This window comes from Fusarium redolens (genome assembly GCF_020744475.1).
Source record: "Fusarium redolens strain MPI-CAGE-AT-0023 chromosome Unknown BKA55scaffold_5, whole genome shotgun sequence".
Classification (NCBI taxonomy): Eukaryota; Fungi; Ascomycota; class Sordariomycetes; order Hypocreales; family Nectriaceae; genus Fusarium; species Fusarium redolens.
In genome coordinates this window covers 2,537,535-2,562,865 of record NW_025763668.1, presented here as the reverse complement: position 1 = coordinate 2,562,865, position 25,331 = coordinate 2,537,535, and the positions used below count along the sequence as shown (strand labels likewise).

The window sequence follows — 25,331 nt, the reverse complement described above, 5'->3', positions numbered from 1 at the left end:
TGTCTTAACATCGAGGCCGATCTACCAATCTGGAGACTAGGAGTCATTGGAAAGTGGGTGTAGATGATTCAAGCCAATCTCGACAATGGTATGGATTGGTAATAGTCATAACCCTCGTCATTTATCCAGAAGGATTTATCATACTGAACCAATAGTTTCAGTCAAATCGAACAAATAGGAGGCGTAAGCAAAGCTAAATGTAAGGAAGTAATGATATAAGTTGTCCCGTGTCGGAGTCGGGGCCATGGATATTCCGCGGAGTTTCCATGGGGAGATGACATTTTTGCCCGTTCTTAATCACTGCCTATTCATTCCTCACAACAAAGCCAAGAAAAAAAAACCACTGTAACAGTGTAACTGAAGCGATGGGCCATCAGCCTCGTCAGCGCCCTGTGTCATGCAACTTCTGCCGTGTTCGCAAGTTACGCTGCAGTAGAGAATTTCCGTGTTCCAATTGCACAAGCCGCGGAGTTCAATGCCAGGCTCAAGACCCACCCCGGGCAACGGCCCCGTCTTCACGGCCGATTTCTAAACGTGCAGGCGGAGGTGTAAGCGGAGGCGGAGGCAGAGGACCCTCGTCTGCGGGAAGGGAGGCGGACATTCTCACGCGATTGGAGAGGCTGGAGGCACTTCTCGCAGAACGAAACAAAGAGACTGACTCTAACTCTCGAACAACATCATCAGCCCCTTCGAGTGTAGAAGGGAGTGACGTCGCTTCCCGAACACAACTGGAGCCTCTACAGCCTTTGCCAGTCAATGTCCAGAACTTGACGGCTGATGCTCTTTGGCTCGAGAGTTCGTGCCTTGGCCCAAAGCCATCGGTAAGTTAAAAGTCTTGGCACCACTCAACAAGTCGACTCACATGAGTTATCTAGGAATCCGTATTGGTTGACAACATTGTTTTTCGCATATGCCCTGTACGCTCAATCGCACAACCTTCATGTTACATCTTTCAAAACTCGAGTGTCCCCTCGGGTTTCCTCTCTCTAGAACCAACAAGGTGCATCTGGCTGCCCCAACGACATGAAACCAAGGTTCTGGTTCACAAGTACACCTCGGTCATCACTTTGATGCATCATGTCGTACACACCCCAAGCCTATTTAAACTCGTCGATGAGGTCTACGATGCCGTTGAAAAGGGGACACAAGTTTCGCTATGCTCAGTTTTCCTGATGCTTGCAGTCTGCACTAACGTCACATACGCATGGACAGCAGTGGACAACAACATAACGCCTCTCTTCTCTGATTTTACAGAGGCAAACAACCAATCATTCGGATGGCTCAAATCAACCTTCGATGTATTCGATGCATCTCAGCGGAGGTCCGAGATAGGTCTCGAGTCGGCTCAGGGGCTCATAATCGTGAGTTTCGTCCTATTGAATTTGGAAGGAGTTTCCTCGCGAGCTCGAAACTGTTTCTTCAATTCCATCACCATATGCCGTGAGCTCGGACTGCATCGTCTGGATCACCCTCACAATCCGCCTTCGGTGCAAATACCCCAATACAGTCCCCTCAAAATGGAGACTGCTCGGCGAGTTTGGTGGTACCTCATCGGTACAGATGCGTAAGGCCTCCCTATTCAACAGTCAATAACGTTTGATCTAATGGTTTCCAGTATGATATCTCGATTTCCAGGCCCGCATGAAGGCACCTACCTGATCAACCCAAGGCAAATGAATGTCAGAAAACCTCTGAATGCCGACGATGAAGATCTTGTAGAAGGACAAGAGTTGGTGGGGAAGCCAATGAATTGTTCGACCAACATGTCTTATTTCTTACAGAGGGTACGGCTCGCTGAGGTCTTCCGCAACTTTACTGACCGAGTGCCTCTCACAAATTCCTCAAACCCAGATGTCCACTCATACGACCTTGTTTTGGAAGTCGATGCGGCCATCGAACGATTTATTGAAGATCTGCCTCCATTCCTCAAGTTTAGTACGGAAGAGCTGCAGCAGCTCCCTGCTACAGACACACATAAAAAACCAGGACTCATCATTCAGCGTCATATCATGAATGTCTTTGTCCACGGACAAAGATGCAAGCTTCATCTCCCATATCTAGCCCGCGGCGCAGTCGAGCCCGTGTATGCTCGCTCCCGGCGTGTTTGTCTTGATTCAGCACGCATGGTCATACAAACGGAACACCAGCTCGAGAAGGAAGCTACAACTTTTAACTCGACAAGGCTCAGGTTATGTTTGGTCTTGCATAGCGTATTCATCGCCAGTATTGTTCTTCTTTTGGACTTCTGTCTAGGCGCCGATGCCGACGAGAAAGATCAAAGACGGCAAGACTTGTTGGAAGCATGGAACATATTGGAGGCGGCCAAAGAACTCTCTAGACCTACGGCTCGCATACAAGACCTACTGACTCAGGTTATGAAGAAGCATAAAGTGACACTGCCAGTGAGCAAGGAGAGGCAGAGGCCAGTGGGCTGTGAAAATCTTCCACCTACACCCAGCTCGTCAACTGCCATGATGTCAAATGGTACGACGCCTAATGATGCCATAGCATCTGTCCAAGAGTTGAGCGACATGGGATTGAATATGGACTTGGATGGAATGGATTGGGAGAATTTGCTTTGGGGTTTAGAGGCTCCCTTATTCTGAGATTTTACTCAAAAGCACTCGACAAGATGGTTAGGAAATCATATTGCCTGGTTAACAGCATTGACTTTCTGCCCTCATGTTTCAAAAAGATAGGATTGCCAGTGATCATCGGGCGGTCTGAGGGATGGTCAAAATTGAATAGAAGCACAAACTCAAACAGTAATACGCAAATAAATTCTCACTTCTTTAATTTTCTCCGGGTATCCTACAGGAATATTTGACTTATAATTACACGGGGTCTTATGCGACAACTTAATAACGCATCTGTGGACAGCAGTTATTTTGCTTCAGGTGAAGGCTCCTTTATAGATTCTGTCTTTTGCCCGGTACTGTGAATGTTATTAGTATCCGGTCACATTTTCTTAAGGAAATATGTACCTCAGTGGAGGGTCAACCTTCTTTTGTGCATCATTTGCAAATATCGGCTGAAAGGTGTAGAATCCTGGATTTTCCTGAGCATGACGACTTTGATAGAATAGGCATTTCCGACGAAACTAACCTCCAACTACACCGCAAAAGACAGTCAAAGCCAATGGCAATGCCCTCTCAAAGACATGCATTTTGAGTATATTAAATCAGAAGACAGCGATAGTCATAAGTTTGTGACAAACTTCCAGTTCTGAACAAGTCTCCAACTTCGTGAAGTTAAGGGTAGCCAGACTCGACCTCGAATGGAAATAATTGGGACTCGATTTAGAGTGGATACACAGCATCGCTGAAGCTTCCGGAAATGGCCCCACTATAAACTTTCTAAAGGGACCTCGCGTGTCTGTAAGCACTTGCACTTGCCCGACGCGTCTCCTGGTTTCCTCGACCGCGTTCCCCGCCACGCCCCGGCCATGAAATCAATTAAAGAGTTACGTACCTGCCGAACCGTGAACACCACTCTCAGTCATGATATTTCCAACCCCATCTCTTTACTGATTTAATAAGTCATATTGAAGGAAAACCTCAGAACTCCGACCCGACATCATGCATGCGACAAGATAATGTCATATGGACAATGAGCAACTGGAAGGAACTGGGAGAAGTCCCTGATTCTGAGGAAGAAGATGGATTCGAGAGCCAAGAACTACCATCATTACCAACGATCACGCAGACGAATAAGACCACCAGCGAACAAACCAACAATCGGGAAGATGATATAGCCAGCCATGAGGAGAAGGATGAAGATCACGACATCTGGGATGTTCCCAATTCCTCACAAGAGCCTGCGCACCCTGGTCTTTCAACAAAGACGCCTACTCGAATACCGGAAGTAACGCCAAAGCAACCTGAAAGAAGCGACTTTCCCTCTGATTTTTATGATATCCCATCATCATCGCCTCTGTCATCAATACACTCTGATGCAGATTTACCTGATATCGACAACTTTGACCTTCAACAACCGAGTGTTACGACCGAGCCTACGCCGTCGAATGAAGCACAGCAAAACGCCATTGCCAGCAATGGAATACCGAATGTAGTGATTGAACGATCATCACCTCCTCCAGCTCCAGAATTCGAAAACAGCCGGAATGTTGCGCATCCATCCTCATCGCTAGTCCTCGGAGATGACCATGCGACATCCATACCCAGTCAAATTCTGGGTACTATTGCCGAGGATCAGGCTGCGCAACAGATTGCTATTCGTTACGAACGGTCATTTCGCCCGAGAAAGCCGATCCAAGAGCGACCTTATGCTATTGAACTGTCCCGCTACTCCAAGACACTCAAGAGCCATGGCGTTCGGCCAATCAGACTTGCAATGGAAGGAGAAAAGCGACGTCGACAACAGGCTGAGCAAGATTCTTCGCAGGATAGGGACTTTGAAGATGATAGCCAAGGCTCAAATATACCGGACATATCTGATGAAAGCCAATTGCAGGGTGTGGAGAACTTTTTCGACGGCTTGGACACACTCGATCTGCTCTCACCTTCACCACCAAAGACGTCGCCAATGAACGATCGTGCTGGGCCCAGTAGTCAGGCAAGCTCGACAGGCGATACGGAAAACACGAGCATGGCTGGTGATGATCTTCCAGCTTTGCAAGAATTACTGAGACAACCGACTACCACGACATCGAGACAGTCTGGCAAACGAAAATCGTCCCCGTCTCGGTCTTCCACACGGAAGCGTAAGAGATACGATATTGTTGATAGCGATCCTCTTGAACCTGCATCTGCTTTCAGACTTGCGCCCGGGACAACAGACTCACCTGCCGCAGCACGCAGTTCAAGACGAAACGCTGATGACGAGAAGCCGCAACATGAGCCTTCGGAATCTCAATTAGTGCCAGCCAAACAAACCGAGCCATTTATCAGGTTGACACAGCGACCCGCTATCCTTAATGTGAGTGACTCCGAGGATGAACTCGCTGGCCCTACCACCACCCAGCAACTAGACCACGAAGATGTTGCATCTCAATCTGAATCTGAGTCAGGCTCTGAGAGTGGCTCTGAGATTGTCAACACGGTTGGCCGTCGCATAAGAGGAGTCCTCCCTGCATCTTGGCTGCGGCTAGACCAGCAAGCTGGTCACAAGAAGCCCCTGAAAGACATTCATAAGCGAGCTGTTGCTTTTTCGCCCGAACGAGAAATAAGACGAGGTGTAGCACAGAGGCGTATCGTCTCGTCAAATTCTGTCGCAAATATTGAGATGTTCTTTGAAGACTCTGATGATGATTCGCCCACACCTGCCTCAGCCCTGCGACAGGAAACAACTGACGATGTATTTCACAACCAAACTCGTTTGACTATTGAAGATGGGCCTATGTCCGTTGCAGAAATTCTGTCTGATGATGAAGGATCTGTGGTCGAGGATAACGCTATTGACCCTATGCTTGCTGGACGGAAACGACAATTGAAGCTTTCGGACTCTTTTCGTGGTCCAGCAAAGCGACACAAAGGCTCCGATGCTCAACGAAAACAAGCAGCACCCAAGGGACCCCATCAGCCCAGAATTACTAGCATGCTTGCTGGGACTCGGGGCGCTTCTGTGCCTGCACCTGAGCTTGTCAAGAAAAAGTACCGTCATCCTACATTGAAACGCAAGTCCAATGGAAAGAAACGGTCAACCAAGAACACCACCAACAGGTCATATACACCACCCCGATTAAGTATTCTCGACATTGTTGAAGCAGACGCACCAAGGTTCCTCAAAATTGCTGCGAGGTCCGCTACCCGGCGCCAAGATATGGGTAGGAGTAGTCCCGGTAGAAAGTTCATCAAACTTGCTACCAGAGAGGACCATATTGATGCGACATCTGTCTTAAATAACTGGAGGGTCGGTTCGATCCCCCAACGCCAGTCAGTCACTGCTGCTCGAAAAGCCAAGAAAGGGACATCCAAGCCGGGTCCTAAGCACAGGGAGACTAAGCAACCCCTACGCGAAATATCTGGAAATGGCTCTTCTATGCCACGGCGGATGCCGATGACCCCAGGAGCATCTCGACGCTTGGTCAAACAAGTGAGCCAGGCAGGATCAGTCAGGTACCAGACGGACAGTACTGGTGCGGAAACTCGGATGAGCCAGAACGCCCGTACCAACACACCTTTCTCCCGTTCTGGCTCAGGAGTCGTGCGTCCGGCTCAACTAGAAATGGACGAAACAGACCAGACCAGTCGCTTCTCTTTCAACGCAACCAAGAAACGTCTCGATCGCCTGTACCGGAAGCAACGTGGTGATCTTTCTGCTTCAAGCATCATGACCTTCGACCATGAACCTGACACGTTTTACCCAGCGAGTCCACCTCCCGAACAAGATCCAGTGCCTCTCCGAGTCGTTGAGGAACCATCTCGAAACCTGAACAAATCGCGGTTTCGGAAGAAGACCAAACCTCAACGCATTGATGTCGAGGCACCGCAGTTTAGTCGTGCGAACGACCCTATTCCTGTCGAGATTGCCCCAATCTCAGAGCCGGTTCAGTCTATCGAGGCGAATGGGGAGAAACTTCAAGGTCTGGGGCCGTATGGTACACAGTACACCCATCATTTTGAGACCTTTCCTCTGGATTCCCGGATCTACTTCCACGAGTCAACTCTCGTTGGAAGTGGTGTGTTTGAATCTGCATCAAGTGCTTCTAGCTGTCAACATCTGCTGGAAACCCGACCACGAGTATCGTTTAACTTTGGTGAGCAAACCCTCAGATGGGGCCCTTGGGACTCGCAAGTGTCCTCTGAGCTGGGTATGCTTCTCGATTCCATCGCAGACCAGCTCGAACACGACTCGGTAGACAAAGAAGCCCAAGACCCCAAATTTGTAAAGAGTGCTGCCGGCTTTATCATGAAATTCATGCTGAATTCTTTGAGCCTCACAGACCATACACAGGCAAAGTCTTTTGTCGGTAGGGCACTTGAGGTGTTCCAAGGATTCAATAGCCGCATACAAGCGGTACTGGGACGTTACGATAACACCACACAGCCCCAGTATCTATGTATTGCAAGCGTCTATGATTATTTGCTTCTTGCCGCACTCTTTGTTCTGAGACTTTGCCAAAGCGAACCCTCTTTGACGAGTGAACAATTTCAAATGGAGGATCTGGTGAAGAGCTTGGCCAGAACTGCCATTACTTCACTCTCCAAGGCTGGAATGGACAACCTCATAAAAACCTACAGTGACCTGAAGAACTCACGGTCACGAGAGCGAGGACTGAGAGATGACGTGCCCGCCATTCACTCCTGGCTTATTAACATGAAGACCCTGGGACATGCCCACATTCTTCGCGCCTCATTCTGGGATATTCTGTACGCTGTCATAGCCACCCCTGAGGTTTTAGAAAGCCTTGATGCGACTGAGCATGAGCGCTTGTGGAAAACCATGTTTCTTCTTCTCCCACTTACTGAGTTCAACGACAAAGGGATCGTTGTTGCAGGTAGGAGGCATGGTGCAGTTGTTGATGGCTGGGCATTACCGCAGAAACTGCTCAAGAAGGTTTTCCAGGTTTACAAGAACAACCCACGACAGTCACCAAGCTTCAATAACTACTGTCGGGCACTCGTTGGCCGCTGTCACTACCTTGTCCAGCAATGGGGCTGGCGCAAATGTGTAGCCGTGATTGGTGTCATCTTTGACTTCTTCGGCTCGCAGGACCTCGCTCATCTGCGCAATGAAGAGGTGTACGCTTCGCCCAAATTTCTGGATGAGCTCGCAGGAAGCCCCTCGCTGTCTGTTGATAAGGCTGACAAGTGCTTCCACATCTTCCTCAAGCTCGTTGCGTTGAGTATCAAGAAGTTAGGTGCCATTGGCTCGTTGAAAGACATCCGAAACCTGATAGCCCGGACAATGCCGAACCACAATCGGCAACTCCTAAAGGAGCAGACGATCCAGGAGCGTGATTTGGCTGCGTTACGAAACCACCATGATCTGCTCTGCACCCTTTTCTGGGCTTCGCCAGCAGAACTTCGCCCAGGCGCCCATTTGATCGAGCGACTGGTCGCCCCCGCGAGCTCCCACAAAGAGGCGTGCTTAATCAATGTCAGAGCCTGGAACCAATTGGCCAAGTTTATCATCGCGTCTGGAGAAGCCACAACAGCGTTCAGACCGTTCACACAGTGGCGGAACAACTTTTTCCAATCCATGATGCAACAATTCGATTCCGTACAGTCTGATATGCAACAACAAGTCTTAGCCATGTCTAAAGACGTGAGTAGCACAATCGACCCAGACTTGATCAATGCTGTGGTGGCCATGAACAAAAAGGCTACAATGGACGTGTTGTATGTCTCAGTGACAGCATCATTAGATGTTATGAGGCATGCCCCCAATTTGGAGGCTGCCACATTTGCCTTGAATACACTGCAACTACAACAGGTTTTCCAGCGGTCAAGTGCATATCCCTTGGAACTTGACTGGTCTATTCTTCGTTCTTCCTTATCCACCTTGGAAGTTTTCTTCTCCCGTGTCGATGAGTTCAAGGACGACGAGGACAGTCAACAGAGCGAGAGCCAAATCTTGAACTCGGCTCAAGCGGATGATGCCATCTTGGTAATTGATCACGATCTCTCCAAAGTCTTCTTTTCAATGGCGAGATGCATTCTCTCTTCACAGGGAGAAATGGGCGAATCTCCTTCCGAAGCCGTGCAGAGATCTCAATGCACTGAGCAGGTCATTACCTTAACGGCTCGACTTGCAGTAAGGTTCATTACTGGTGGACTGTTGCGACTTGCCGATATGTTTAAACCGGGGAAGTATAGCCTGTTCAAGGAGGTTCCGGCCAAACTTAACCTCGATCAACGACGGCATCTTGTCTTATTCTTGACCACACTCCTCAAGCACAATTTTGATGATTTCAACGAGGCAGGCTTCTCTCTTTCAGAGGTCTGGGCTTTGTCAATTGTCAAGCCAAGGCCATATTTATCGTACGAAAACCAGTTTGCGGAGCAGTTGCTGCGAAAACAGAAAGAATTCGTCCCAGACGCAGTCATTGGGCTTGCTATTAACCCGGACTACAACACAAACCGAGACCTCTTCGAATTCACTATATCATGGATGCGCAAGTCCTTACGAGATGCTGGACCAGCACTCAAAAAGGTCATCATGTCGGAACACTCGAAGACACTCAAGTTGGTGATGCAGCAGATCATAGGAGATTTGCGGACGATGTCTCGCGATGCCTCTGAACATTCAAGCTATGTGGCCTTTGTTCGGGATATCATTGCGCTTATTAGAGCTCACGGCTCTGATATTTGCACAGTCGACAAGTATTTCTATCAAATCAGTAAGGAGTATTCGCCATCTATCCAGGACCCGCAACTACAAGTGGCTGGTATGATGTCTTATGGGCTTCGACTGAGCGAAGGGGACACCAAGGTCACCCACCAGGTCTTCTTCTTCCTTTCTAATAACTTCAAGATTGCACTCAAAGACAACAAGCTTCAGGATGAAGTTGAGCTTTTGTGCCGGGGAATGGAGAACCCTGGTATTCTATCTTTCATCCTGAACAAGATGCTACCGGCAATTGTCAAGGCTGCGACAGTCGAAAGTTCGATATACCCCATGGTTGAGGTGTATGCAGGAGCACTGCGAGTTCTATTGACCCGCGATGTAGTTCCTCGCGAGTTGGCAGAAAGCGAACTACCGCACGTAGTTGTTCTTTTACGTGCCATTGTCAGCTTCTTTGATCAACTCAGTGAAAAAGATGGGCACCTCCAGGCCGAGGAAGTTCATCTGGTTACACAGTTGTTGTCATTGTCAAACAGCCTATGGTCACCTCTCTATGGTCTGTCGCTTTCTGGAATATCTTGCGGTCCTTGGACAGATACTGTGCAAATTCTCAAGCATGTAAGGAACGGGTTGTCGAGGGCCGAAACTTATATCTCTGACATGGTCGACCTTGAAGACTATTCTGTCAGAGCAGAAACCCTCCTATCCGGCTTTCGCCAACAGGGCATGACATCCCCTCAGATTAGTGATGGTGTCAAAAGCTTCACAGATAATCTTATCAACGATGTACGGAAACTCTGGGTTCATACTGGAACAAGGATCACCATTCAAGCGCCTGGCAGAGGCCCAGGGTTTACACAGACGCAGTCTAACCAGGGAACGCCTGTACCAGTATGGAATGCGGAAGTTTTGGTGACTGTCCTGCACGAGGAGCTGAGGACATGGAATCATTGGTGGAATAAGGTGTTTGATAAGGAACCAACACAAATAGATGTGATTGAACCCGTCTTGTTCTGATCAGCATAGCAACGGCGTTGGGTTTATAAATGTTTGCGGATTGTGGATTGTATAGGGCCCTGATTTTGCATGCGGTGTCTCGGAATGAATAGAGTCTATGAAATGAGATATATATACCCATCGATTTGAACTTGTGGAATATATTTTGCCATGACTATTATTCTTCTCTATCAAGCAATACTCGTGCTACTTATCATGTAATACGACTGCGAATGTGTCTAAGTGAAGTGAGTGTATGGTCGGTCGGCCGATTATTTCCCGAGTGACGTATCTTGGACCGTGCAACGCACCAAACGCGTCTCCCCGATAAGCTCATTTATCCGCATCTTGAACAATTCATGAACTTCAACTAGCAATTGTACCCAGAGACGGTGGAATTGCCCAAATGCAAGGAGCCACGATGACCTCACTATTTGGTCTTCCAGATGAGGTCATATTAACTCCTCTGTTTGAATCATTTCCTTGTCGAGAGCACCAGATCCGCTCCCTAGCAACGCTGCTCCACGTATGTTATGTTTATCAACCGTCTTTCTATGTCAATATACTGACACTCTATAGCCCAATGCAGCTCCTTGTCGGAACCTTGTCATCCACGGTGCAACGGCTACAGGCAAATCCGCCATCACCTCTCAACTTGTCTCCGATCTCGTCACCAATGTCAATAGCGATGAATCCTCGGGGGGTCTACAAGCTGCAATTGTCAACTCCGTGCAATGCATCACAGGGCGACATCTCTTCGAACGCATAGTTGGCCAGGTTGCCGAGGCACTGCAGTGGGAGGAGGTGCCTCGACGGTGCGAAACGTTGGCGCAATTAACGGTTGAGATGGTCAAGATGATTCAGTATCCAAAGAGGGATGCGAGATGGCGATTTATATTGGTGTTGGATGCTATTGATCGACAGAGGGATGCTCCGGCCACATTGTTACCGGCTCTGGCGAGGCTATCAGAAATTGTGAGCGCCCAGCAACTGGTATACACATATACAAAGCTAACAAATGTCCAGATCCCATGCCTCACCTGCGTTTTCATAGTTACATCTCCGCCCGCTGGCTTCCTACGGTCACCTTCGTCAGCACATCTCCTCTTCCCTCCCTACGAAAAGAAAGAATTTGTTCGCATCCTTTCGCTCACGCCGCCCAAGTCGCTTGCTACATGCACGCAGCAAGAAACCAACGATCTCTGGACCCGATTCTGCGCCGCCGTTTACGACTCCCTCACAAAATCAGCGTCTCGCACATTGCCATCATTCAAGCACAGCTGCCGTGCGCTTTGGCCGCGATTCACAGCGCCCATTCTAGCAGGAACACATCTACCAAAAGAGTTCTCGAAGCTGCTCATCGCAGGAAGAGTGCATTTCCAAGATGAGTCTTTGCTCAACCCAAGCATTGTCTCTGTTCGACCAAATGACAAACCTGCCGAAACCGTCGCGACGAAACCTACAGTCTCAGCAACCGATCTCACAAACCTTCTCCCTACGACAGCTCGCCTCCTGCTCCTATCAGCTTATCTCGCCTCCCACAATGCAACCCGCCATGATCTCACACTCTTCTCGACATATCATCATGGTCGCAAGCGCCGTCGAGGAGGTATTGTTGCTCGCGGAGCCACACGGACGAAGCATCGCAAGATCGCCCGCAAACTCCTTGGCGCACACGCCTTTGTCCTCGAGCGAATGATGGCTATCTTCGCCGCCATACGAAATGAATGGGCAGATGGCACTGCTGTAGGCGCTGCTGGCCTCGATGCGGATGTAGCTATGGCTGTATCGACGCTTGCGAGCTTGAGACTTTTGACACGAGTAGGAGGTGCAGGAGATGTCATGGATCGGGGAGGCAAGTGGAGGATTAATGTTGCATGGGAGGTGATACGAGGAATAGGGAGAAGCATAGGCGTCGAGGTTGAAGAATGGTTGATAGATTAATACCCAAAGCATAGTAGACCGGCAGGACATCTCAATTAAAGCATATATCAAGCAAGACTTTACACCATATCGTTAATACGTCGCGCTCAAGTCATGATCGCAAGCTCATCTATCCAAAATAGTCCAGCATTATCATTCCATATCCACGTAAAGATACAATGCATCCAGCGCCCCCTGAAAAAAGGAGGGCTTCACAAGTGTCGTTGTGTCTTGTCTCACAAAACAAAAAAACGCCAGCCCATGATATGTCATACAAGAACCCAAAGCCCTTCATTTAGATATCGGGACATAAAATAGCAACAACACCTTGACACGAGAAACTCTAGCTCTCATATCTTTTTGTTTGTTTGAATTCGAAACACCAAGCCTGTTCACCGAAGGAATACGCAATCTAACACATGCTCATGAGGAATATCATGCAACACCAGCAACTTGGTCGCCCGGCTGCCATGTGTCTTCCTGCTTGGTTCCTGGAGGGAGCCAACCTCCATTACCAGTGCCAGGAGTACGGCTACGAGGTACACCATCGTCTGACTTCTTTGGATCTTCTGCCGCAGACGGCCGACCAAAGTAGCCTTCATGATAAGGATAAGGACGGGCGTTGAGCTCAGTACTTTGAGGGGACTCCGTGATAGGTGTTGGGCGCAATCCATTGTTTGTGATGGGGAGAATCGACGATCGCTTAATTTGCATCGACTGAGCCTTTTGATCGGCCTTGTTGCCAGACTTTGTTCGGTCATACAAGTACAGACCCAAAAAGGTGAGAGCAATGCCCACACCTTGAAGAGGTGTTGTGGGACTCCTGAACCATACCAGAGCCAAGACAATGACGAATACACGCTTGATGAGACTGGCTACTGAGTAGGTAACAGGGGAAACGATGGAGAGCAGGATGAAGGCGAGAATGTTCTGGCCAAAATGGAAGACACCATTAAAGACAAACTCGAGCGTGAGTCTCCCATGGTCCATCGAGTTGGGTTGTTCATTCAAATCTATTGAGCCCTCATGGTAGAAGTTCATGAGAAGAGTGAATCCTTCAGACCAAAGCCAGATGGGTAATGTGAGAAGAAAAGCCATGCCAGACGAGTAGCAAAGCAGGTTGAGCTTATCCAACTTCTTTGGTAGTGAATGGGTCGACTCAGCCTCAGCTTTAGCAGCCTCGTTGAAGAGCTTCTTAGAGAAGATGTTTTGGGTAACGAAGATGACGGTAGCCAAAAGAGCATGGATGACACCAATGAGCTCTCCACCATAGGTCGTTTTACCTGAGCAAGCCAACATTACACCGAGTGTGAGAGGAATCAGAGACAGGTATGTCGTCTTGGGGTACCGGATGTCGTACACGATTCTATAAGCGAGAACGGTAAAGAGGGGTGAAAGACCCTTGATGGTATGGACAAGTGACACAGGGATCTTTGAGGTAGCTGTCGAACTGAGAAGGTGGCCACCGATCTGGAATGCGGCTAAAGGGAGAGTTGTTCTGAGAACGTCGCGAGTTGGCTTTCGAATCGGGTACTTGAGAGCTGTAATTTTGGTTCGCAAGACAGGGAAGATAGTCGCAAGCCATGCCATGAAGATACATAACGAGGAGACGAAAGCGAATTGGACCAGCGTCAAGGTAGCGGGCTTATCAAAAGCTATCAAGATGGACTTGGAGGAGGTGTTTGTAAGGGCAGACGAAGTGTACCACAACAGGCACAGAATCTGTATACCGCAACACCAGGTCAGCACTTGGACTAGTAACTCTACATTTGGTTTGGGACTCGGCAAGAAGGGCGTACAATAAGCTTCGGAGAGACGGGGGCACGCAGGGCATCGGCGATCTCGTGGGCGTTCTGGCTAACACTGCCATTGCGACCTCTTATTGTACGAATGGCATCAGTGAGGCTCTTTTGTCGATTGTGCCCTCGAGGAGCCGTTGACCAGCCATTATCTGATCTCGAGACGGGTAGCCATCGGTCTGAGGGACGAGGAGGTGCGCCGTTTGCCCAGCCGGGAGGGTTCGAAGGGTTCTCTGAGGGTGACTCGCTCAGGGGCGTATCGATGAAGTCGGGGAACTTTTCCATCACAGGTGAGTGATAAGAAGGGAGAGAAAGATTAGATTGCGGCGCAAAGGCCAGATATCAAAGGTTGCGTATTCAATTCGAATCGAATCGAATCGGTTTGATAATGAGCGACGGACGACGGGGTAAGATTCGAGAAAATTGTTATAATCGTCGACGAAAACGTATGCTCATCGCTTATCAAAAGGTCGACTCGTAATGTCTAGTACCTGAGGTTGTAGGCCAAGACGCGAGATACAAGTAGAATGACGAAGCCAAGCCTGAGAACGAAAGCGGAAGAGAAAAAAACACAGCTGTCGAATAAGGCGACTTTGCTGACTCTATGCAAACATACGGCAAGAGGCTGGTGAAGCTGAAGAGAAAAAAAAAAAAAAGAATGCCAAGTTACAATCAAGTACTGTAGCTTCTGTTGGATGGATGGTGTTCACGTCAAAGTGGGAATGGTGCAAGTGTGATAAGCAAGGTACAGCCTATAATTAAGCCAAGGGGCTCCAATAGAACGACGAATCGATGCCAGATAGATTGCACACGGGGGTTACAGGGGGTCTTCCCTTGGGACCTTCTGTAATAAGTCTGTAACTAACATTACGTGGCTTGCTAGCCTCTATCCGCGGTTAGTCCGGCAGCCGCCGCTGATAAGCTGATAGCGCACCTTTAGCCGCCCTGAGCCGCCATCGATCTTACGTGAGCTAAGCTAAGCTAAGCAGCTAATCTGAGGTTGACTGGACTGACAGACTTTTGAAGGCGTCGCGCAAAAGTCGTCTCCACTTGCATCTGCTAAACCAATCTCTCTGCTAGCGCATTCAACTGTGCTTTTCTTTCAACCTCACTTTCCTTCAAACGTTGTGTGTATTGTCTTTGTAAACTCAGGGCATGAATAGGGACCCCAAGCAGGCCATCCTCGCGCTCGCCTTGTCCTACGCCACCTTCCAGCTCACGACCCAAGTCTTCAACCCGACCACAAGCAAAAGACAATCCCTGGTCGCGACGCCAACGTCGCCAGCTTCTGATTCACCATGGCGGCCCCAAAGATGACCAAGAACCAGATGCGAAGGGCCAAGAAGAAGGAGCAGAAGAAGGTTCAAGCAGAGGTATGCCCTGGTCTCCTCGTCCTTGTTGCGACATCACGTACTGACGCGCTGCAGGCTGCCCCTACAAAGACCGAAGAAGTCACCGAGACTACCAAGCCTGAAGAAAACGATGCCGTCGAGTCCATGACGACAGACCTCGAAGTGAAAAAGGGGCCCACAAGCGAAGATGCCGCCACCACAGATGGCCATGAGATCGAAGTTGACATAGATGAGGAGGATCCCGCGTATGCTATGTACAAGGACATCTTTAGCAAATTCGGCGCGTCGATGGAAGAGGATGAAATTGCCAAGGAAGCCAATGCTGGCAATCAAGGGACAGTGTTCTACGCGGATGACAACGAGATTCCCGATGAAGACGAAGAGAATAACGGACAGCCCAAGTTATCCAAAAAGAAGAAGAAGCAGCTCAACACGATCTCCATCGCAGAGCTCAAGGCTCTGGTCAAGATTCCCGAGGTGGTAGAATGGCAGGACGTATCCTCGTCGGACCCTCGACTGCTTGTCCAGATCAAAGCTCAACGAAACGTCGTTCCAGTACCAACCCATTGGTCGTTAAAGCGAGAGTATCTGTCTTCAAAGCGAGGTATTGAGAAGCCACCTTTCCGACTACCGCAGTTCATCGCAGAAACCGGCATTACCGAGATGCGCGATGCCGTCCTCGATAAACAAGCAGAACAGTCATTGAAGCAGAAACAGAGGGAACGTGTTGCTCCAAAGATGGGCAAGCTCGATATCGATTACCAAAAACTTTACGATGCTTTCTTCCGTTTTCAGACCAAGCCCGAATTGACGCGATTTGGCGAGGTTTACTATGAAGGCAAGGAGTCTGAAGTCGATTACCAACATTTCCGACCAGGTGACCTCACTGAGGGCACTAAGGAAGCCCTGGGGATGCCGCCTGGCGCACCACCACCGTGGCTCATCAACCAACAACGATTTGGGCCTCCTCCGTCCTATCCTACTTTGAAGATTCCTGGACTTAACGCTCCACCACCTGCTGGAGGCTCGTGGGGCTTCCATCCCGGCGGTTGGGGCAAACCTCCAGTTGACGAGTTCAACAGGCCTTTGTTTGGTGGTGATGTCTTCGGTCTTGCGGCACAAGGTGGACAAGGAGGGGCACAAATGCATGCAGGGGCTGGTGAGCCTGTAGAGAAGAACCTGTGGGGTGAGCTGCAACCACGAGAAGAAGAATCAGAAGAGGAGGAGGAAGAGTCAGATGAAGAGGAAGAGGAGGAAGATGAGGACATTCCTGGTGGAACGGAGACACCTAGTGGCCTCGAGACTCCCGGTGGTTATGCCAGCACAGTGCAGCCCGACTATGGGCAAGGCGTCGAGACTTCCATTGCTGGTGAGATGGACTTGCGAAAGGAGCGCCGTGGTTACGACACAGAAGAGTACAGTGCTCCTCGATCCGCCTACACCATCCTGCCAGAGCGCCAAGTTCGCGCCGAAGGCTTCTTCGGCAGTGACAGGGTATACGACCTCAAGCAGGCACAAGCAGCTCAACGAGCAGGCGTGCCTGTTCTCGGCGCCGATGACGATTCGCGCAAGCGCAAGAAGCCTGGTGACATCGACGTTGCTCTTGATGTCGACTCGTTGCACAACCACGATGGTATCAGCAAAGACGACCTGCGGCGCAAGTTCGAGGAGGGCAGGAAGGAAGAGGGCATTGGAGCCAAATGGGCGTATGACGATGATCTGAGCGAGATGATTGCCCAGGAGAGCAGGAAGAGACAGAAGACGGAGGCAGAGCTCAAGGAGAAGCGGAGGGAAGGCAAGGGCAGATACTAATTTTGACAGACGAGAATTGTCAGACTGTACCATCGATGGGAACTGGGGTCGGTGACTAGGCGTTTTAATATCTTGTTTATAACGGGGACAGAGCAGCCCAGTGGCTAAAATCGGACGAATACCATGCTTCTTGAGATTCGAAAAATTCACCAAGGACATGGTTGTAGAGTGAATATCAAACGAGTGGCCACGATGAGTTTTTCTCGGTTACGGATACATTGAGCTTTGAGCTACTCGTTTTACTACGAGCAAAGCTGAAGAAATCTGGCAAGCCTCCTTTCAGAAAATTTGATGTAAATGTTGAGATATCTGGACTGATATCCCATGTTGTTGATCTGTTGTATCACAGAGTTGCTTCGTTTGACAATCTATTCGATGTTGTTTTTAATGATTGGCAGTTTGAAACACCAAATTCACCCTCGTAGATGCCCTATCTTGTCATCGATCTCGATATTCTCAACCAGATCTTCAACTACGATCCGGGGCAATGCCGGCATCTTTGGTGGTCAACTTATTATCTCATTTCTCTTGCTGGATTCATGCTATTATGTACTTGATGCTCTGGAGAGCTTGGAGACCTTAGCGACAGAGGAATAGAGAGGGTACAAGTGGGATAAGCAATATCCATGGTTTCAAAATACAGGTACGTCTCAATTTGCAAGGCGGTTGTTCATCTATCCATACCTCAGAAATGTGCATAATCTCAGCCTGCTGATGCTGGTGCTAGAGCGGCCAGGCAAGGCAAGGCTGAGGTTACAGGGAGAATAAGAGCCAAAACTGCAATGCCAGTGATCACCAAGACTTGACTGATGGCGGTGGACGCCATAAGGCCTACGACGTTAAAGCTCATGGGAGATTGGGGTTAAGGCTGGAGCTGTTGTATGTGGTAGCTCTGATAGGTCGTTTATATGAACTGTATTGGTAGTGTTTAGTCTAGTGAAACCAAGTTGACGTTGTGCGTGACCAAGCTGCTCATTTCCTATGAGGTAAACAGTAAACAGTTCTAAGGTGGTCAGTGGCCCTGTATCACTATCTCGTCGTCTCTCACCTGATGAGAGTCGGTGCAACTTTCCATGCAACCTGAGGGTGGGATTTGAGCTCCAGTTGAAGCTACAATACATGTCGATGTTTCGTTTTAGGAAGAAACCAGGCACTACATTGAGTGTTGACCAATAGTAAGCTTGTAATGGGCATGGGACCAACAGCTGTTGCTTTTTCCCTGCTCTGCATTCGTCAGAAGAAACTAGCGCGGCCAATTCTTGAGGCCGGCCAACTGCCAAATCGACGAGCCATATCACGAATATATGGCGGTCACTTTGAACAAAAAGAGAGATTCAGATTGGAAATTTGCAAAAAGACATACAACAGCGGGGATTCGCTGGTCGTCACCGACCCAACTACTAATCCGCCGGTTAGTGGCTTGACTATGGGAGAGCGGACGGGATCCCGTATTTTCCACTACCTTTGGTCGTATGTGCTGAGAGAAGGTCTCTATTCGAATTATAGCCACGGTGATACAATCAGTGAATAAGGCTGCAACAGCCGGAATTCGTCAGTATGTAGAGAGTGAGAGCGGGCATCTCTGTTCACTTTTCTTTCTGACACCAACACTATTGATTCTCGATGTACATTCTGGCGCAGAAGAGCTCCATCTCCTTGACTTGCTCCCGTTTGTTGCATTGCATTGCATCGATAGAGCATGATGGCCCGCAGCTCCCGGGTAACGGTTCATAGGCTCAACACTCGGACTAACCTTGGAGGCTTAGAGGCGAACTGCGACACCTTTTCCATAAACCGAGCATGACTGAGCTGCCAGGGCTACTAAGAGCCCTCCAAAGAGGCTTGTGTGCGAGACGATGTGGGGTCACGATGTGGGATGACGTCCAACCAGATGGTGGAAAGAACCAGGTCGCGACATCGTGGGGCTCGCTGAGAGTTGATTCAAAATCCCCAGAAATGACCCAAAGGAAGACGCGACAAAAGCAAAAATGCGCTGGTTATCTCGAGACTGGCTGGGTTGCTACGCATGTTCGGATCCATGCATGACCTTGTTAGAGTTGGGTGAGCAGGGACGTAGCCTGATGGCATGCCTAATGGTGAACAAGTGGCCATGACCTCCATTGAGTGTCTCGACCTCAGTGCACGCTTATCACGTTATTCGTCACGACGCAATCTCATATGTAATGGATTGATGTGCTGACGTTGACCAGTAGCAGACTTGAGTTGCCGGGTTCTCATGATGGACGCCTCTATTGCCTGGGGGTAGTCAACCAATGATTACAGGCAGCTACTCGAATATATCCAGAGAGTATTGACGTTCACTTCACTCGCATGATTCAGTAGGAAGTGCCGTGCTCGAAACCTAATATCAGAATTCTCTAGCTTGTTTATGCCATGTTGACCTGCTAGCCAACGGCCCCTAATACCCATGAGCTGGCGACAGCGAGGTGACCATGATGAAGCCACCCGCTTAGATTCTAGAGCTAGGAGTACTCTTAACATCTTTCAGTTATTGTATTAACACGGTTTAAACAACATTCACGGCATTTTATTGATGCCAAGGCACTTTAATAACAGTGCCCATCCCACTCATGATGGCCTCATCATTTCGCCGTCGACCATGGAAAGGTCGTGTCACCTTCGACGTTTCGCAAAACATGCACAAAATATATTTTCCTTACTCTCCAACTTATTATATCCAGACGCAATTATGCTCTTTGAATATGCAATATGTCCTGGTCTCAATCTGCACATCCGTGAAAGAAACTGGCTCGAAATTGCGTCAGAAAGCCTCCAACTCATCTAACAATATTTACTTCTTAAAAAGAATAACACAAGGGATGCAAACAGGACTTATATAATCATTTTATGACACCTATGATGCTGAAAACAATCGTTTAGACACTGTCTAGCGGTATGCCACATCCTCAAGCGCCTCGCCAAGCATCTCGTAGTACCAGCTGTAGGATAAACCACCAAGAGCAACTAGATATTATCAGGAGGGTCTTGTTTCTGTTTAATATGATTGGAACTTATATTTTGCTGTTCTCCCGAACCATATCCTTCTCCGCAAGTCTCGACCCTGTGTCTACATGTCTGCTTCATGCGTGAGGTATCTGTCACACCTGGGCTGGTCCTTCAACCATGTCAAGATCCTTCACTGAGCATTCACATTTGAGATTCCAATGGACCTCGAATTAATCTGTCACATTAGAGGAATACGCTCAAATTAATGCAGAGTCTGTTTCATTAAAACGACTGATGCGTAAAGAAGAGGTTTGATCCACGATAATCAAGAGCGTGAGGACAACAACTCGTTCTCGAAGCAGGTGAGCAATACAGACAGACAGATTCATACGCGACGTCAATAGCCTCTCACCAAGATATCCAGCCCAATGTAGGAAGACGCCCAGATAAGTGCGATGATAAATTCATGGTCCGGGGTAATATAATTCATCGAATTGTTCTGCTGGCTTGTAGCAAAGAATTCTGTCATACTATCGTTTCAATGGTATGCTGTTATCATCCTGAGGGCGTTACTTCTGTAATAACGACCGAAACCATCAAACCAAACACACAGGGTGTCCAAGACATAAACAATGAATGTTAGTGAGCTCTCTTCGACATGTATACCAAGTATATGCGACTTGTAGTCTTTCAAAGCATTTTCAGGCGCACCTGGTGAATCGGCCCACCGACCAGGTTGGTATTTTGAATTTTCCATCGACAATGCATCTGTTGAATGGAACATGTTGTCCACTCCCAGATTGTGCAGACTGAGGTCGTTTCAATAAGACCAGAATTGATATTACCACTTGTGTTGGAGTTGTTGTGGTGACCATGATCTAGGGTGCTCTGTAGTATAGCTGTTCATGCTTATATCAACGAGTATACTGTATAACTGAGTTCCAGATACGCCTGCATGCCAGCCGCACCAAATACGCTTTGTTTGCAATTGCCTTGAATTCTACAATAAAGCTGTGTCTTCAACTAACCCTGCCTGCCTGGCCATGATCATGGTCATGGTCATCATCCCAGTGGTTGCTACTTCATCGTCACCTTGAAATCTGTTACACACGCACACAAACAGCAAAATGCAGGTAGTATAGTAATATAATACAGACCCCCAAAAATTTGCAGTGCAAGCTGCCTCGACAGAGATGAGCTGCCAAAACCCGGCAATGTCCACGCCAGAAACAATCCTCCCTCTACCTCAATCCTGATCAACCGACTCCAGGCATGCCTTCTCATCAGTGTCCCGATCCCAATAAGCGCCGAAACGACTATGAAAAACATAAATTTAGTGCCATCCTTCCGCTCACGATATCTCCAAGTTTGACTATATTCCCCACCACAAAATCTTGCGGCGATTCTTCACTTCTTTTTGGAGCCCGCCACTTTCGTGTTAGTCTTTCGAAACCTGACTCTCTTTATAGCTGTAGGCTCATCAGATTCCCCAACAGCCACATTCACACGTTTCTTTCTCAGCGCTTGACGCGTAGTCATCGAATGGGAAGCTTTCGCGCTTTGAGCTCCAGTTCGTTCGCCTCCTTCCAAGGTTGCTGAGCTAGGTACTGGGATGCTTCGCAAGGATAAGGAGACCCCGCTCTAGGAGGTTGCTTCCGTTTTGCTACACCCATTGCAAAGCCATTTGGGACGAGTGACCGGAATGCATGCTGACTTTTCGATGCAACTTACATGGTATAGTCGATTTGAGCATTTCTATAGGATTGTTAGCAGTAGTTTACCGTCAAACAGCATCGGCATTACCTTGTTTGAGCAGATGAGTAGAGAAGGTCCGAGGACGGGGAGCTGACACACTGTACACCCATTCGCGCCTCTCGTAATTTGTGAAGCGCGAGGCGACTGTTTTAATGTGACATCAGCTGCATTGGCACCGTTCGTCTTCGCATCCTCATCTGATTTCAACCGAGCTCGTGCCTCATCGATCAGCTTCCCGGCTTTCTCAACGCTCGCATTATCCAGGACATCCCGCGCCATCAGTACACACAGGTGCTTGCCATATTCGTTCATTCGATAATTCGCACCCACCAGCCAAGAAGCATTCTCTTTGACAAACTTGACCCAAGCACGCCTGAAATACTGTCCAGAGGTGACATTCTCCTGAAGAATAAATGCGTCCCACCTGCGAATGTATTCCTTCTCTTCTTTCGAGACGTCGGAGAATTCGCCGATATCTTCGCGATGCTTCTGTAATAACCATGCATTATCCACTACAGGTTTTGGCAACTCCTCGCCTGGTTTCAGGCGAGCTTTACTGATAGGGTCAAAGAGAGGCTGACAAGACTCTGGAATGATGACCTTCTTTTTCGGTCGCGGAACCACCGGCTGAACTGCCGCTACAGGCTGAGGAGGCTTTTCGCCAGACTTTCCGAAGAGTTGTCGTTCGGTGCTGTGCTTAGGTGAAAATCGCACAACATCTTCCACGTGGCCCGGACCCTGGCGTGAGTTTACCCAGGAGTCATCGCCGTTGACGTAGGCCTGCTGATCAAGCGGTTTCGTGGGTTTTCCGAGTTGCAGCTCCTTCGAAGGCGAGACTGCAGACCCCGAAACATGAGTAATCCGGAACAGCGGCCCTTGACTCGTCTTTTCCAGTGTGTACACATAATTCGGATGGTACGTCATTAGGTGAGCTCGCAAAATGTCCAATGACTCGTTAATGTGGCCACAGGCACAACACTGCCAGGAGAGTAGGTGAACCGGTGTGTTAGCTGACAGCATATACGTGACGAAACCCTCGCCTTGCTCAGGTTGCCCAGCCTTATCTCGGGGTTTGCGCTCCTTTCCATGGGCTTGCGCAGTCAGTACCTTCAAGTTGTATTGCTTGTTATTCCGTTTTCGTAGTGCTCGGTTAGGGGTGTGATCACCTTCTAGCTCTTCTTCCAAATCATGAGAGATGTCGTGCGACGAGTCTTCCTCGCCAACATGCCCGCTCATACCATTCGTTTCTTGCACGCCATTCACATCGTCAACCTCATGCGCAACCCCATTGATGCCATTCACGCCACCCATTTCGTCGTCATCATCATGAAGGCCATTGATGCCGTTGGTCCCGTTTATTTCATGGACATTATTTGTGAGGTGGGTGCCATTGGCACCATCGATGTCATCTTCAAGCTCAGGTGGGCTCGCGCTGTCGAGCAGATCATCAGATATGGGTTCAAGAACACCATTGGTGTAAATCTCGCCGTCTGAATCGAAAGCAGTAATACAGTTTTTTGCAGTTTTGTCAATTCGTCGGGTACCCGAGGCCCATTTCAATTCTACATCCATGATGTAATTTGTCAGACGTTCAAGGCGCTGTGGGTGGAAACCGCCTGTGAGCTTGACGGGTTTCTTTATCCTGCCGAAAACCTGGGGGAACTCGCTATGCAGTATCCAATTCTGCTTGGCAATTGCTGGGACAGGCCCTTGCTGACCAAGCTCATGGGCTTCCAGAGGGGGCCAGCTGCCATCCTGAACTGAAAACATTTCGACGTCCAGTCTGTATGCGTTCGAAAAGTCATGAGATGGGTCATCCTGCCTGTTGACCAAGATGCTTTCCTTGGGAACGAGGAATGGCTTAGGCGGCTTAATGTAAGCAATCCGATGGGGGCCAGACGGATTCGTGTGAGAGACTATGTCGCAGCTCTGGCTGCTGCGATATAGGATGTGAGTGAAGCCACCGCTCACATCAGAAACGGTGATTTGACATTTGGCCTTGGTTTTGATGATATCGTCTGGAGGAAGAGCGTTGAGAGGTCGGACTTTCTTAGAGTCCTTGTGAAAAATCTTGTGTATCTCAACACGAAGAGCTGTGCGATCTTCTGTATCAATGAGTGAGGCGTCGCCGTTGGACTTGGAAACTGAGACCTTCTGACGCTTTTGTGGAGGGCCACTGTCATCTTGACTCTTAGGCGTTGAGAGGTTCGCGCCCATGTTTTTCGCGTTATGAGCAGCTTCCCAGTTGCGCTGAGTAAAGGGAACAGTCCTTGTAAAAGACTTTTTCTGGGTCATGGCGGAGAAAAGCGATACCTTGACGGTATAAGATGATCCGGGGAGCCCAGTGCTCAGTTCTGCTGGGAAAAGTTGCGTAATGCGACAGACAGTTGAAGATGGCCGAGAATGTGGTTGTGACTGTGCTTGTTGCCAAGCGGATTGAAACGTAGCAGTACGTAGTTGCAATTGTTAGAAACAAGGCGTAAGTAATTATATATTAGTAGTTGATGGCCTTGACGCTCATGGCTGATGTGTGTTTGTTGTCGTCATACGAAGGGGGGATGAGATGCGTTTGTCAGGGCAGGAAAAATGACGGTGGTTGAGAAAGGCCAGTGAAATAAAGCAGAAACAACGGATAGAGGCAAGAGCGAGAAACAGCGACGCCACAAAGTGCAGAATCGGACCGGGGAGAGAAAAGTGAAGAAGGTGGAATAGAGAAGAATACAGTGAAGAGAAAGAGCGCCTATAAATGAATATGAATAAGAGCGAGAAGGCGACTGTAGCTGTGTGCGTGTCCTTGGAAGATGGTCAAGGTACTCGAGGTGGATGTAAATAATGGGTTAAGGAGGAGATGCGAGAGCCCGGTCGCGTGTGGTGACAATCCAATTCTGTAGGTAAGGTACCGTGGTAGTTTCAGTTCAGTGCTGTGGCTACTGTCGCTCGCTGCCCGTCGCTCCTTCTGTGAACCAACTCTGCCCTGCCCTGGCTGATGCCGATACGCGCTGTAGACTTAGTTAATGGTTTTCAGCGTACTCTATCGCATTGAAATGAAGCAGCAATAGGCGAGAATGAAGCCTGTAGAGCGTCCTCATGAGAAGCGACGGGACTAGAGCTGACAGTAAAGGTAAGGTAAGTAACAATGAGAGAGCGCGGCAAGAGACGCGTGCCAGTGGCAGGTTAAGAAGCAGCCCTGCCCGTGAGGTGGGAATTCTATCGCGACTCCCACTCCAGCCTACTACGGACTAGAGCCCATAGCGAGTCGCCAACACCCGCCATTCAGAGGCAATAGCCTAGCGGGGTGGATCCACTGCCCACTCACAGTGGAACGAATTAGAGACCCTGCCTAGGTGAGGCAAGAAAACTTCAGACATCTATCCTAAATGACAAAAGTATGTAGGTAAGCTTAGTGTAGTTTTAGTGGACATTAGACTAGTTATTTTTGGCACATTACCTCTAGGTCAGAAGTTTTCTTGCTCCCTGA

The 25,331-nt window shown here is 48.9% G+C and overlaps 6 protein-coding genes across 6 annotated transcripts; 3 read left to right on the top strand and 3 right to left on the bottom strand.

The window, feature by feature from the left end:
* The first annotated feature begins 321 nt into the window (after window positions 1–321).
* BKA55DRAFT_563236 (uncharacterized protein) lies at window positions 322–2,796 on the top strand. The gene is made up of 3 exons (XM_046192371.1): window positions 322–821; window positions 876–1,564; window positions 1,616–2,796. Exons 1-3 carry the CDS (start codon window positions 366–368, stop codon window positions 2,604–2,606), a joined length of 2,136 nt encoding a protein of 711 aa, XP_046052473.1. The 5' UTR covers window positions 322–365; the 3' UTR covers window positions 2,607–2,796.
* BKA55DRAFT_563234 (uncharacterized protein) lies at window positions 2,773–3,299 on the bottom strand. Its single transcript, XM_046192370.1, has 3 exons — window positions 3,106–3,299; window positions 2,985–3,048; window positions 2,773–2,935 (listed from the first exon to the last, which is right to left on the bottom strand). The coding sequence occupies exons 1-3, from the start codon at window positions 3,164–3,166 to the stop codon at window positions 2,884–2,886; spliced, it is 177 nt and encodes a 58-aa protein (XP_046052472.1). The 5' UTR covers window positions 3,167–3,299; the 3' UTR covers window positions 2,773–2,883.
* Window positions 3,300–3,407: 108 nt separating this feature from the next.
* Window positions 3,408–12,243, top strand: BKA55DRAFT_611121 (Mus7/MMS22 family-domain-containing protein). The gene is made up of 4 exons (XM_046196657.1): window positions 3,408–10,259; window positions 10,633–10,771; window positions 10,825–11,220; window positions 11,272–12,243. Exons 1-4 carry the CDS (start codon window positions 3,583–3,585, stop codon window positions 12,187–12,189), a joined length of 8,130 nt encoding a protein of 2,709 aa, XP_046052471.1. The 5' UTR covers window positions 3,408–3,582; the 3' UTR covers window positions 12,190–12,243.
* Window positions 12,244–12,603: 360 nt separating this feature from the next.
* BKA55DRAFT_592445 (triose-phosphate transporter family-domain-containing protein) lies at window positions 12,604–14,252 on the bottom strand (the record flags this gene model as incomplete). Its single annotated transcript, XM_046195394.1, has 2 exons — window positions 12,604–13,890; window positions 13,968–14,252. 2 exons carry the CDS (start codon window positions 14,250–14,252, stop codon window positions 12,604–12,606), a joined length of 1,572 nt encoding a protein of 523 aa, XP_046052470.1.
* A 1,013-nt stretch (window positions 14,253–15,265) lies between these two features.
* On the top strand, window positions 15,266–17,131 carry BKA55DRAFT_662311 (uncharacterized protein; the record flags this gene model as incomplete). Its single annotated transcript, XM_046197629.1, has 1 exon — window positions 15,266–17,131. One exon carries the CDS (start codon window positions 15,266–15,268, stop codon window positions 17,129–17,131), a length of 1,866 nt encoding a protein of 621 aa, XP_046052469.1.
* A 4,587-nt stretch (window positions 17,132–21,718) lies between these two features.
* On the bottom strand, window positions 21,719–24,506 carry BKA55DRAFT_306296 (uncharacterized protein). Its single transcript, XM_046185615.1, has 2 exons — window positions 21,902–24,506; window positions 21,719–21,853 (listed from the first exon to the last, which is right to left on the bottom strand). Exons 1-2 carry the CDS (start codon window positions 24,146–24,148, stop codon window positions 21,740–21,742), a joined length of 2,361 nt encoding a protein of 786 aa, XP_046052468.1. The 5' UTR covers window positions 24,149–24,506; the 3' UTR covers window positions 21,719–21,739.
* Window positions 24,507–25,331: the final 825 nt, after the last annotated feature.